Source organism: Mauremys reevesii, linkage group 15 (assembly GCF_016161935.1).
Source record: "Mauremys reevesii isolate NIE-2019 linkage group 15, ASM1616193v1, whole genome shotgun sequence".
NCBI classification, from domain to species: Eukaryota; Metazoa; Chordata; order Testudines; family Geoemydidae; genus Mauremys; species Mauremys reevesii.
In genome coordinates, this window is record NC_052637.1 from 32,733,192 (window position 1) to 32,747,360 (window position 14,169).

Below are 14,169 nucleotides of genomic sequence, written 5' to 3' on the forward strand. Positions count from 1 at the left end.
AGCCACTCAGTCCTACTCTTTGTTCAGCCAGTTGCTCAGACAAACAAGTTTGTTTACATTTGCAGGAGATAATGCTGCCCGCTTTTGTTTACAGTGTCACCTGAAAGTGAGAATAGGCGTTCCCATGGCACTGTTGTAGCTGGTGTTGCAAGATATTTACATGCCAGGTGCGCTAAAGATTTATATGTCCCTTCATGCTTCAACTGCTATTCCAGAGGACATGCGTCCATACTGATGATGGGTTCTGCTCGATGATAATCCAAAGCAGTGCAGACTGATGCATGTTCGTTTTCATTATCTGAGTCAGATGCCACCAGAAGAATATTGATTTTCTTTTTTGGTAGTTCAGGTTCTGTAGTTTCCACATTGGAGTGTTGCTCTTTTAAGACACCTGAAAGCATGCTCCACACCTCGTCCCTCTCAGATTTTGGAAGGCACTTCGGGTTCTTAAACCTTGGATTGAGTGCTGTAGCTGTCTTTAGAAATCTCTCATTGGTACCTTCTTTGCGTTTTGTCAGTTCTGCAGTGAAAGTGTTCTTGAACAACATTTGTGCATCATCTGAGACTGCGATAACATAAAATATATGGCAGAATGCGGGTAAAACAGCAGGGGACATACAATTCTCCCTCAAGGAGTTCAGTCACAAATTTAATTACTGCATTATTTTTTTAATGAGCTTCACCAGCATGGATTAATGATTAATGTTGCCCTCGATTGTTTCTCTTCAAAACAAGACATTCTTCTTGTCACTAAGTAGGATTATGGTTAGAAAAATGGCATTTTACTCAACAAATCTGCTTTCTTAATTGCTTGTTAGTGAAATCAAAAACTACTTTTTACTACTATTAGTACCACAGAACCAATACTCATATAGTACTGAGATGGATTGTTATCTGGCTCATACATTACTAGACTAGTTAGTTAATTTTCCATAAGAAATCTTCCTGATGGTAAAGGATAAGCCAGAAAGAAGTCGTCAGGTTTGATTTGAATATCCCAGGTTGAGGTTGCCAGTTAGTGTATAAAAAGTCTTCGTACTTGTAACTGAGCAAACTTGCTGTAGCATCACTGAGAGAAAAACATGCCACTTTTAGACTCACTATTCAGAGTAGACATGCACTTTATAATGAAAGAATTGTATTTTCTCATTACTTCAGAAATTGTAAGAAGTAATGGGCGAGTCTCTGTCCTCCACATAAGTGGGAGAATTTTAGAAATCAACTATTAAACTGAGTTTGAAGTGGGAAAGTACAATGTTTGGGGTGCAAACAGGGTCCAGTGTGTTACTTTTTAGTGTTTTGCAGGGAATCGTAGTATGTATGTAGTATCTCTACACTAGTCATTTACCTTTAATTAATTGACTTTCAATTAATTCAAAGTAATTTAATTGTAAAGGCTACTTTCTGTTGTTCCCTAGCAAATACCCAGACTAACCCCTCAGGTAAACTACAACCTTTGTAGGCTGGAACAAATTTCTGGAGAGTGTCCAGACTAGCCTTTACAAATGTGTTAACTACTTCAAGTTAATTGGCAATCAGTTTGGTAGAGGTAAAATCTCTAGTGAAGAACTAATCATTTAAAGGTGACCTTTGGGCTTTTTGTGGGGCTAGGGGGATTTGAGTGAGCTTGATTTTTTTTTGTTTGCTGCTTTATGATGTATAAAGAGTCTGAAAGTTTTTGTGTCTTTGACGTTATAAATGTCAAGAATGTCAAGATTGGTCTTTCTTTGCTGGGAGACGTGGAGGAAAAGAGGGGCTTTCAGGTATCTGAAGTTCATACAAGGAGCAAGAGTATAGAATCTTTCTAGCCTAGTCAAGAGCTGAATTTCCAATCTAAAACACAAGCTGCTTTTAAACACCTTTTGTTGTCAGAGGATGTAGAAGAAATAATGTGTGGCCTTAATTTTTCCATATTAAAAAGTAAAAAAGGCTTCTCTTTTTTTGCAGGTCACCTTTAAATAAAGGTTTTTAAGGCATTACTGTGAGGCCTGGAAAAACAACTGGATAATAAACTAGGTAACTTTTTAGATATTAGTGCCCCCCACCACATCTCAGAATCTATGTACCACAAAGAAGTAGGCTGGGTTTGAGTCAGGGTGGCTTGATTAGATTAAAGTGCCTTAAATCACTAAGGAGGAGATCTTGATTTAAATATTTTTTCCAGTTGTACTTCTTAGTTATTTTCCTAGAGAAAGGTTGATTCTTGTTGGTTGGTAACCATTAAAACATTAATTTGTAACTTTCTATAAGCCTTTATGTATATAAGCCATGTCTACACTACAAACTTCGGTTGACGCAAGTTATGTTGGCATAAAACCACTCTTAGTATATCGTTTGTGTGCATGCACACTTGGTTCCTTGCATTGTTGCTGCACATGCTTACCAGGAGTGCATGTGGCGATGCATAGTGTGGTGAACCGTGGGTAGGTAACCCAATGTTTGACACACTTACTGGCACTGTCTTTTGGGAAGTTTTGGCAATGCAGGATGGGACAGAAATGTGTCGCACAGGGGTGTGTGGGAGCAGGGAGTCAACTTCCCAGCATGCAACTGTCTCCATCTCATAATGTCATCTATATCCCATAATTTTTGCACCTTTTAAAAAAATCCCACACACCTGCACAGACTTCCTCACTGTCCACCATCTCTGACAGAAGCATGGAGCCTGCACAGCTCTGCACTGTTGTCATAAGCTTTGCACACATAGGATGCACAATCCTGTGGTATTTGCAGAGCTGTAAGAAGAACCGAATCAGTGTGGAATATGATGATTTTTTGGATGACAGATTGCTGTGGGACATAGTGAGGACCAATTCAGAGTCGGTGGTGCTCACAGAGCAGCTGCCAATATAGAGCACCGCCTCTGGGCTTGAGAAACAAGCACTGACTGTTGGGATTGCATAGTAATGCAGGCTTGGGGTGATGAGCATTGGCTGCAGAATTTTGCATATGGAAAGCCACATTCCTGGATTTGTGTGCCAAGTTTGCTCCAGCCTTCCAAGACAGAGACACCAGAATGAGCGCTTCATTGACAGTGGAAAAGCAAATGGTGATTGTAGTGTAGAAACTTGCAGTGCTGGATTGCTACTGGTCAGTGGGAAATCATTTTGGAGTTGTAAAATCCACTCTGGGGGCCGTTGTCATATAAGTGTACAAGACCATTAATTGTCTCCTGCTATGCAGGACTGTGACTCTCAGCAATGTGCAGGACATAGTGGAAGGATTTGCAGTAATGGAGTTCCTGAACTGTGTGGTGTAGCAATAGATAGCATGCCTATTCCCCACAGAGTACATCAACAGAAAGGACTACTTTTCAATGATTATGCAAGCATTGGTGGATCACTGGGGATGTTTCACAGATATCAGTGTTGACTGGTCAGGGATGCTCGCATCTTTAAGAACACAGGACTGTTCAGAAAGCTACAACCAGGGACTTCCTTTCCCAACCAGCAGATTACTATTGTCGCTGTTTACCTGTCATTAGTGATCCTGGGCTACCTAACCTACCCTTGCACACCCTGGCTCAAGAAACCATATACCTGCCACTTTGGCAGCACCAAGGAAAGATTCAGCTACCAGCTCAGCAAGTGCAGAATGACATTGAATGCACTTTTGGTAGATGGAAGAGACGCTAGTGTTGTTTATTCACAAAGATTGAATCTCAGTGAAAAAACATCGCAATGGCTATAGCTGCCTACCGTGTCCTGCATAATATCTATGAAGCAAAGGGGAAAAGTTGCTGTCAGGGTGGAGGGCAGAGGTAGAGTGGCTGTCTGCTGAGTTTGATCAGCCAGACACAAGGACTACTGGAAGAACTCAGTGAGGAGCTAGGTGGCTCAGGAACGCTTTGAAAGAGCACTTCAACAGCAAGCCACAGTAATACATTCTGGTATACTACACTCTACCTTGCTGTATTGTTTTGGGGCCTGTAAGAAATTGTATGGTGCTTGTACATCTCACTGTACCACTGTCAATGCACCTATTAATTTTCCTGTGCTTGTTGCACATTACACTGTTAACTAATCCTGTGAATTGTCACAGTTTAGTAAGTGGGTTCAGAACTGCTAGGCGCTCTGCAGCATATGTTGTGAACTAAAAGATTACTTGTTTTCCAGATAATAGAATTTTATTCAGTAACAAAACCAATGCAAAAAAAATCTGTGTAACTTAAAAGCCAAATACATTAAAAACTAATATATTACTGGAACAGAACTTAATGAGGAGAAAGAATGTTTGTGTACATTTTACCTACACGTACACTGACCTGTGAAAGCCACAGTTGCTGTATGTGAAGTCATGGTTGTCCTTAATGCCCCCCTGATGCCACGTGGAATGTTGGGGGGAAGGGTGTAGGTAGGTGCCTTAATTCAGTTCTACACGGACTGCAAAGGGAGGCGAGCTGATGATTGTTGAACTGAGATTCCACAAGAGTTTGCAGTATCTGTGTTTGCTGCTGGAGAAGCCCCATTACGTCCTGTGCATCTCACTCTTCTTTTCCTGCAGGGACTCTTGGGCCTTTCTCCTGTCTGCTCTTTCTTTCTCCAGGCTGTCTGCTGTGTTGACCCTCCAGGCCTTTTGCTCATGGTCTGTCGCAGCATTGGCTTGCATGATCTTATTGAACATGTCATCCCGATTCCTCCTCTTTTTATTCCTTACTTGGCTCAGGTGTGAAGGGGAACTAAACTCAAGGCTGCAGCCGCAGCAGCTGAAAATAAAACACACAGGTACCATATCCATAGTCACAACGAAAAGTGAAATGTAACATTCAGAACTCCCTTCCCTCACTCCCCTACAGTTTTCAACAAAATATGCTTATTGACACTTCTGCTTCTGAGTGCTTGTGCACAGTGCCACTCGCAGCAGCTGTTGTGAATATAGCCCACCAGGGGTGAGGGAAATGAGGTGGGAATTGTTCAGTTGCCTGAAACTGAGTATAGGGCAACAACAATGAATATATTGGCATCTGCAGATGATGGTGATTTTAGCTGAAACCCCCACTTCTGAGGATAACAAAGACAGAGAGATCACAGCTGCTGCAGGCATCCTGGAGCCGCCTGGTCCTGTATGCTGCTAGCCTAGGTACTGCAATAGTTCCTGCCAAAGTTATCGCTGACTGGCATGGGAAAATGTCGTACTGTGGAGGAAGAAATAAGGCTGCCATCCCTAGAAATCTCTGGAAGAGGATTACAAATCACCTCCATGAAAGTTCCATTTAGATCTCTCAGAAGGATTCAGTGGACGTCCCTGTACAGACACTCCCCGACTTACGCAAGCGTTCCGTTCTGGAACGCCTTGCATAACTCGAATTTTGAGTAAGTCGGAAATGTATATCCAACCATTACCCCCCCCCCAAAAAAAAGAGAGAGAGAGAGAGAACCTCCTATTTCTACCTTACAGAACCTTTTCCGTAAGCTCGGATTTGCGTACGTCGGGTTTACGTAACTCGGGGAGCATCTGTATACATAAACAAACTGCTTCTCATGACACTCTCCCTTGCGTAACTCTACAGAGGAATGAAAAGCAGATAAGTGCTACCTCCTTTGTTGTACCGCTACCTCTTCTAGGACAAGTAAATTAATGAAAAGTCAATAACTGTCCTGTTAAGTTTGTTGCACCATCCCTGTAATGGGAAATAAATTTACACACCTGAGATTCTGTCCCCTGCATCAGGCTTACCCATGCTCAACTGACTGGTCTGTGGTGGAGCCTCAAACGGGTCCTGGCTCACAGCATAGGCGTACCCCCTCCACTCCCCAGTCTTATGTCCTCTGTCCTCTTCGTCTTTGCCATTCGTGCCAGGGGCCTGTGACTCGGGCTTCTCAGAGGTATCCATGTTGGCCTGTGGGGGTGTGGAGATCTCCACCAAGTCTGGCATGTGGTTCTTCGTAAAAGCATCAGGTCTGCAGACTGACATCAGATTGACTGCCGGCCTCCCTGGCATTCTGGTACACCTGACGCAGTTTCTCTGCTTTCACTTGACAAGGATGCTGGTCCCTTTTGTACCCCTTCTGCATCCTCCATGCAGTCTGCTCATAGATGTCCACATTTCTGCTTCTGCACTGTAGCTGTGCTTGTGCAGTCTCTTCTCCTCACAGACCCAGGACGTCCACTGTCTCCTGTCTACTCCAAGCCAGAGCATGTCTGGAGCGTGTAGCCAGTATAGTCAGCTGGCTATTTATAACAGCTATTTAGGGATGAGGGAAGATACTATTTAACAATAATATAAAGGAATATAGGGTGTTGCATTGGAGAAGAAGATTTATCCAAGTGCATGGAGTAGTCAGGAAGGCATGTTGTTTTCTCTGCTTAAGCCAAGTAGCACACATCTGTGTGTGCATTCTGTGTTCCAAGAAACTTTGTAGGCTGCACAGAAATAAGTACAGAAGGAAGTTTCACTTTTTACCTTAGAATGAACATCTGATGTGATTGAGTAAATTAGTGCCAAATAAGAAAAATAGTTATTTTTTTTCTCTCTCTCTCTCTTAGGTTTGTAAATACTACCTTTGTGGGTTTTGTCCAGCTGAATTATTTACAAATACCCGTTCTGACTTGGGTAAGTGTTCGTTTGTGTGTGTGGGGTGTCCTTCACTGTCATTAAAATTAAATTTAAGATATGTCATATGATAACTGCCTCCTGCTTCCAGATTAGTAGTTATGGCTGACCTTTTCTCTTTGACATGGGTGTTACGGGTTGGATCACAGAAACCCCCCTGGGAGCTGCCAACCGATGTGTCAAGACTACTTCTATCCCTGTGTTCCCTGCCAGCGTAGGACTTCAGCACCCTTTCTTGCCGAGCCAGACACACTTGTCTACTTCAACAAAGACCCAGAGTCTGAATTACCTGCCCCAAAGCTGCAGGTTTACCTGAAAACAGCTCACAGAAGTGTGTTTGTCTTTAGCACCCAGATGCCCAACTCCCAATGGGGTGCTTATGGGGTACACTGTCACAATGGGATATTCATTTTCTTTAGTGTATATTCTGTCAACACATTGTAAAACTAGATTTTTTCAGATCTGCCAGTAACTTGATTTCAGCAATAGCAATGTTGATATAATATCATGGATAGACTGCGTAACCAACGAAAACATATTGGAGATTATTGGAACTCAGCAAAATCTAGTCAGATCTTATGGAAAGAGAGATTCGATTTGCAGGGTACATTTTCAGAAGTTCAGCGGGCAGTGCATGTTTATGGGCACTGGAAAGTAAAGTTGATGGCAGAAAAACACAAGGCAGAAAAAGAAGATCTTGGATGGCTGATGTGGTATCCTGGCTGGATCAAAAGGACTATTCATCCACCAAGAGATTAGCAGAGGATCATGCAGAATGGGCTACAATGGTTGCAAATCTCCACAGCAGCAGATGATTTTTACAACACTTGCTCCATCTCAACCCCTTCCCCACAACTAATATAAAATTAGGCTATGTGTACATAGGAAAGGAGTGTGTGAACCCCCTTTTTCCCCCCCGAGTATAACCTAAAACTCCCCAAGTGGGACTCTTATTCTCACGTAAGGGTGTCTTTTATTTTTATTTATTATTTAGCTTATGTTGATTGAAAAGGGGTTTAAGCTAAACTGAACAGACATTCTTATACCAGAATAAAACTAACCAAATCAGGAGTGTTATCAATATAGCAGTAAAACTTTCCTGTGTAGATGAAGCTTTAGATGGAACCCTTTTCTGCCTTCGTTCTTCTGATTCTAAACTTAAAATCAAATTATTTGAATCAGCCAGTGCTTGATTGTAAAGTTAGACATCTGGCCAGATGTTTGGAGACGACAAATTACTCAAATCAAAATAAAAACTAGCCTTTTTAAAAAGAGCCTTAGAAAACTAGGCTATTATAATCCTGCCAGGACATTTTTTGAAAACTTTGTTCTGAAACATGCTTTTATTTTGTGCTGGAGATTCAGTGAATTTCCATTCCATTTTACACGTGTTACAGAATTCTTATTTTTTCCTTTTGTTAGTCTGAGAAATGTTACCACATTTTGGTATTCTTTTTTTAAGATAAATTGAAGGGAAAAAAGTTCCAAACAAGTGAGTGAAAATGTAGGTACAAAAGGCCAGTTTACAGAGAGCTTCATAAAAATGCATCAGCTTCACCTTTATGCTTTCCTGAGACACTTTAGAAATGTGTCCTTTATCATGGTTAAGGTTAAGATTCTGCCATGGGTATTTTTAGTAAAAGTCAGGAACAGGTCACAGATAATAAACAAAAATTCACGGAAGCCTGCAACCTGTCCCTGACTTTTACTAAAAATAGTCATGAGATGGATCAGACAAATAGCACTGCCGGGGGCTTACAGCTCCTCCAGTCCCACCGCTGCTTCTGCAGCAGGGACTGACCGCCACTACTCCAGCCCTATGGGTGCTGCCCCAACCCCAGCCACTGCTTCAGCCCTGGGGCCGCTGCAGATAGCTGCTCCCATCCTGCTGCAGAAGAAGTCACAGAGGTTCCGGAAAATCTCAGAATCCGTGACAGAATCATATCCTTAATCATGGTGCTCCCAGTTATCTGACTGGTTGGATAACCTACAGTGCTTAATGTAATTAGACACAAAGGGCTAGATTTGCAAAGAAACTTGGGCATAGCAATAGTTAGCATCACCATACCTAACTTTTAGGTGCCTAGAAAATCATTGGGATTCACAAAAGCCTGATTCACGTAGGCTCCCTTTAGGAGGCACCTCAGAATGGGATTGACAGAAGCCAGCATGTTCTGCATCTCCCCCCAAGCTAGCCAATAGGAGATGTCAAGGTAAAGAGTGTGTCCTAAGCCCTATCCCTCCCAGGGAGTACTGTGCCGTAGTCCAGGCTAGAAAGAGATGCCTCCCTCTGCTTGGGATTCTCAGCTACAAACTCTCTCTTGGAGTTAGGTGCCTATGCTGTTTTTGCAAGACGGTCAGGAGGACCTCCCTCATACTTCTAGCCCAACGTTTAGGATGCTTACCTGGGATGTGGGAGATCCTTGCTTTAAGTCCCCCCTCGGCCTGAGTGGGAGAAGGTATTTGAACAGGGCTCTGCCACTTCTCAGGTGAATTCACTAACCACTGAGCTCTGGGATATTCCAGTGTGGTGATCCCTTAATCTGTACTGTGAAACTGTTCCCCTGTGGATAAACAATAAATTCATTGAAGCAGGAGGACTGGATCCTGGGTTTCTCACTTCCCAGGTGAGTTCTGTAGCCACCAGACTGCAGAATCATTTTCACGCTTGTGTGCGCTTCTCTCTCTCTCTCTCTGTCTCAGTAATTTGTCACCTACAGGTTTGGTGGCAGCTGAGCGGGGGTTTTATGAATCCCAGTGGAGCCTGATTCTGGGATTTATGTGCCTACAGTGGCCGTTAGGTGCCCAAGTCTTTCTATGAACCTACCCAAAAGCATGCTGACTAAATCTTCAGGAGTTTTGGTGTCGCTTTCCAGAGTGTGTGCTAAGTCTTGCCTTGCTTTATTTTTAGGTCCATGTGAAAAAATTCATGATGAAAATCTGCGTAAACAGTGAGTGTTTAAGTTGTTTTAGCATAAGTTAATGCAACAACTATAATGGTTTAATTTGTTCAAATTGGCGTTCATAAAACCAACCAGACAAGAAGAAAATAATAATATAAGAGCAGTTTCATATATAGGCTGTAAATCCTTTACCTTGTACTTTTCATTGTCCATTTCGTTATGAAAACTTAATTTAAAAAAATCACAAATTATAGAAATATAGTGCTTGAAGGGACTTTGAGGTCATCTAGTCCATTCCCCTGTTCTGAAGCAGCCCCAGTGTAATTTACAAAGTTGTAATTTTTCCTGGAGCTGTTAAAGCATAGCGGTTTTTTACATGTTTGTCACACCTCTATATTACAGAATGACACATGATCATTCAGTAAAAAACATTGTGTATTTTTTATCAGATATGAGAAGAGCTCTCGTTTTATGAAAGTGGGCTATGAAAGAGACTTCTTGCGGTATTTACAGAGCTTACTTGCAGAGGTAGAACGGAGGATTCGAAGAGGGCATGCTCGTTTGGCACTGTCACAGAACCAGCAAGCATCAGGTGTAAGTACAAAAGCCTACATTGAAGCAAAGAATTGTTCTTCAAAGTGGACTCTGAATGTGGGATGTTCACTATAATGTGAATTTGCTGCTTTCCAGAGAAGGTGCTTATATGATTTACATGTTACTGGTTACTGTGACCAGAAGAACTCCACTTCCCTTTTCCATAGATAACTTCAGCTTTTTTCTCTGTGCTCAGAATGATTTCTGTTCTTACACACACACTTCCCCTGTTCTTTTTATGTAGTTAAATAACTAATTAGCAGGGTAGTTGTTACTTGACAAGGATGATGGACTTGCCTAATGGAAGGCTCTTCCTGTTAAAAATAGCATTTTTAATTGCACTTGTAACAAGAGTGAATTGCAGATTTTAATGGGTGAGCTTCCTTTCACTGACTCCAGAGAGACAGTCATCCTGCATCCTTCTAAATTAATACCAAAAGTGAGGTCTGAGTTCTGTTTTGATAAGACTCTTAATTTCCTAATGTTTTTCACAAAATATTATTCTCAACCAAGGGAAGCCAAATTCAGTACTCTAGGTGTCAGAGGAGATTTACATTCCTATTTGGACAGGGCATTTAGAAAGTCAGTTAGGCCTGGTCTACACCTAAAACTTAGTTGACCTAGCTACATTGCTTATGGCTTTGAAAAATTTCACACTGTGTGCAACATTAGGTCGACCCAATCTCCACTGTAGATGCAGCTTTCGTCAACCTAAGTACTGCCTCCTGGGGACAAATTTACTACAATAATGGAAAAAACCCTTTGTTTCTGTAGCAAGCGTCTGTGCTACAGTGATGTATCTGAGCACTGTTACTGTCTCGCTGTAACCTTTGTTCTGTAGACATTCCCCAAAGCTATAAAAAAGTCTAAGGGTATCAGTGTAAAGGGAATGCCATTGCCATTCAACTTATATCTAAGTGGATTACCCTCTGTTTTACCTTGTTTTTGTTTTACATTAGCTAGGCTAACAGTACCTAAGTGGCTTGGGACATTCTCTGTTAGGCTCAAGGCAGTATCAGTGGCATGCCTCGATAACATTTTTATCTTAGACGTGTGTAGGGCTGCTAACTGGAGTTCTGGTCACATATTGATTCAGCACTGTTCTCTGAACTTGGCATCTATACATGATTATTTTGGGGGGATAGTTTGGTTCCACCTTCCTGGAAGCTGTACTCACTGTTCATGAGATTTCCCCAAATAAAAATACAGAGTAAGAAGCATTTGAAGGACATTTTCTGCAGAGGGTGGTATCTGGCTGTAAGCCAGGGGCTTAGCCCATTCTTCACCTTTCTGTTGCTGTTCTCAGGGGTCAAATGTTAAGAGTTAGGGGTATTTTGCCATTCTTGTGCTATCAAATTAAAGCTCACGAGTTTTGTGTGTGTGGTGCCTTCAGAGAAACAGGATTATAGGTGAATAAATTTCCTTTTTCTCCCACTAAGTGAAAATACAACATTTCTGTACTTGGATCTACTCTGTTTATCAAGTATGTAATTCTAGAGAAAAATATTAATAGGTGTGTAGTTTCTTAAAAACACACATTCTTAATCCTTTGATTAGGGACTGAATTATTTTTTTTTTTTAATATTTAGCAGGCAGCTGGACCTACTGGTAAAAACGAAGAGAAAATTCAGGTCTTAACTGACAAAATCGATGTACTTCTACAACAGGTAAAAGTCACCTTCTAACACAACTATTAATCAAATGCTCAGATTAAAAGATCCTGACAGGATTTTTATTCTGCTTTAGATTGAAGAATTGGGTTCTGAAGGAAAGGTGGAAGAGGCGCAAGGAATGATGAAACTTGTTGAACAGTTAAAAGAAGAGAGAGAGTTGCTGAGGTCTACAACTTCAGTAAGTAAAAGCTGTGTGGGCTCTGTTAGTTATTTCAAGGCTCAGTGCAAAAGCAGAACCTGACCATATAGCCTTGCCTCTTATGTAATCAGAGGATTTAAAAGTTACAACAATCCAGTTACTGCTTTCTTGTCAAATTTCTGTTTCTCACCTTAAAATTTAACAGGCTGAAATCCTGCCCTTTATGAGAGCCCAGCCTGTATTTCACAAATACATTCATTAATTTAAAACTCCAATTAGTCTTAGTCAAGATCATGTACTTTGTTAGATAATTAAATCTTGGATTTAAATTGTAAACTCATTTAGTTTTGCCAAAACTAAACTGGCATTGGGAATTTATGAATATGTATTGGTAGTTTACAGAAGATGAAACATCAAAGATGCCTATATAGCTAAAAAATTAGAAAGGCAGGAAACTTATTCTAAGTTAATGTAAAAACCCAAAATAAAAACTAAATTGGAAAATGTAAAAATGCAAGACCTCAGAAAACTAAGTGTTAAATTTTTTTAGACAAGTTTCTAACATGCCGATCTTAGCATTGCTTGGACCAAAACATCTTAAATTTGAGAGTATTTTCAAACCCTCTTCAGAAAAATGAAAACACTTGCATACATTTTCAACTTGATCATATATTGTTGATAGGCTAGTGAGCTAGTCACCTTCTTCTGTACCCCCTTGGGGGCGTGCATCACACACTTTAAGAAACACTAGTTGAGATCTTCATAACATGAGCTTTCCTTTGTTTCCAGCATACATCAAGGAGCAGTGAGATAGTTTTAAAATGTTTGTATTTTAAATTATCAATGGCCATTTCAGTTGGCACCCACTGAAATGAATGAAGCAATTCACCTCTCATGGCTATCGTGCTGGCACTCTGAAAAGTTAGTCAGACATTGAAATTGAAAGTAATTGAAGTTTGACGTCTGTCCATTGCCACCTCTGACCCTCCCCCTACCCCACTAGTCCTTTTGCACCCCTCCAGTGGGACACAAACCATTTCAAAGATTTTTAGAGGAAGTCAGAAATCGTGCTTGAAATGGAAATATGGCTACAGCCTTTATTATGGTGAAGATACTTAACTCTCCATAACTGAGAACTTTCTTGCTAGCAATGATCAGTAAACCAGAGTCTGTTCAAGGATCTTTAGGTTCCTGGCTGTCAGCAGCTTCTCTTCTTTAAATCTCCTCCATGACTGCCACTTCTCAGGGAGTTTATCTCAATAGATAATCTCTTGCTTTTCTCTTTAATTATCTTCTGAGCTACTAGACTACTTGATTCCTGGCAGCTCACATGTTTAAAGCTGGACCTGATTAGAAGCGGTTCTAGCACCAGAAAGAAATTAGAGGAGATAGTCCCATCTAGCTTGTATTTGAAAACAACAAAAGCAGTTAATTTTTCATAAGTCTTCCTTGTGTGATGTTGCATTTACACTAGTTCAGTGGTAGGCAACCTATGGCACGCGTGCCAATTTTCAGTGGCACTCACACTGACTGGGTCCTGGCCACCGGTCCAGGGGGCTTTGCATTTGAATTTAATTTTAAATGAAGCTTCTTAAACATTTTAAAAACCTTATTTACTTTACATACAACAATATTTAGTTTTATATTATAGAGTTATAGAAAGAGGCCTTCTAAAACCATTACAATATATTACTGGCACACGAAACCTTAAATTAGAGTGAATAAATGAAGACTCGGCACACCACTTCTGAAAGGTTGCCGACCCCTACACTAGTTCCTAAATCACTTCCTTTAATTCTAATGGTCTTGTATGCAGAAGTCAGAGGAGCTGCCATCCCTGAAAACCATAGCATAGTTCAAGAAAGTTATAATTCAGGAGTTTATGAAAGCCTTTTCAAAACCTAGTATGATTCTAAACACTCATTACTGTAAAGTGGATATGGCATTAATTTTAGTCATATATTTGAGGCAGCTGTCCAGAAAAATTGATATTGGCCATAGAAATGTACAGTGTATGCTTCCCTTACTTGTCAAATAATCTGGGAATAATGCAGAATACCTGGGGCCTGGTATTTGGAATGTGATATTAACATGTCCTGGAATCCTTTAGGGCCTTAATGTCTTTCCAGATCTGTATATCAGACATGTGTCTTCAAATTCATAATACATATTGAGAATTTTCCTATCTGATTGATTTCCTGAAAACTTTCATTTTTGTCAGAATTTTCCATCCTGCTTTAGGTCTTGCCAAACCTTGTTCTCCCATTTTTGCACCCTTTTGTGTTAAACTTTGAAATCCTGAAGCTC

At 40.8% G+C, this 14,169-nt stretch overlaps 1 protein-coding gene across 5 annotated transcripts in view; it reads left to right on the top strand.

The window, feature by feature from the left end:
• Nucleotides 1–14,169, top strand: part of LUC7L3 (LUC7 like 3 pre-mRNA splicing factor) — a 38,326-nt gene that overhangs the window by 5,560 nt on the left and 18,597 nt on the right. For all 5 annotated transcript variants that reach the window (XR_005588396.1, XM_039501181.1, XM_039501182.1 and 2 more), the window contains exons 2-6: nucleotides 6,487–6,553; nucleotides 9,465–9,504; nucleotides 9,906–10,050; nucleotides 11,640–11,717; nucleotides 11,797–11,901. Coding sequence is in view for 4 of the 5 variants with exons in the window: in XM_039501181.1 (XP_039357115.1) it covers nucleotides 6,487–6,553; nucleotides 9,465–9,504; nucleotides 9,906–10,050; nucleotides 11,640–11,717; nucleotides 11,797–11,901 (435 nt within the window). In the remaining variant the exon portion in view is untranslated. The remainder of the gene's footprint in view (nucleotides 1–6,486; nucleotides 6,554–9,464; nucleotides 9,505–9,905; nucleotides 10,051–11,639; nucleotides 11,718–11,796; nucleotides 11,902–14,169) is intronic.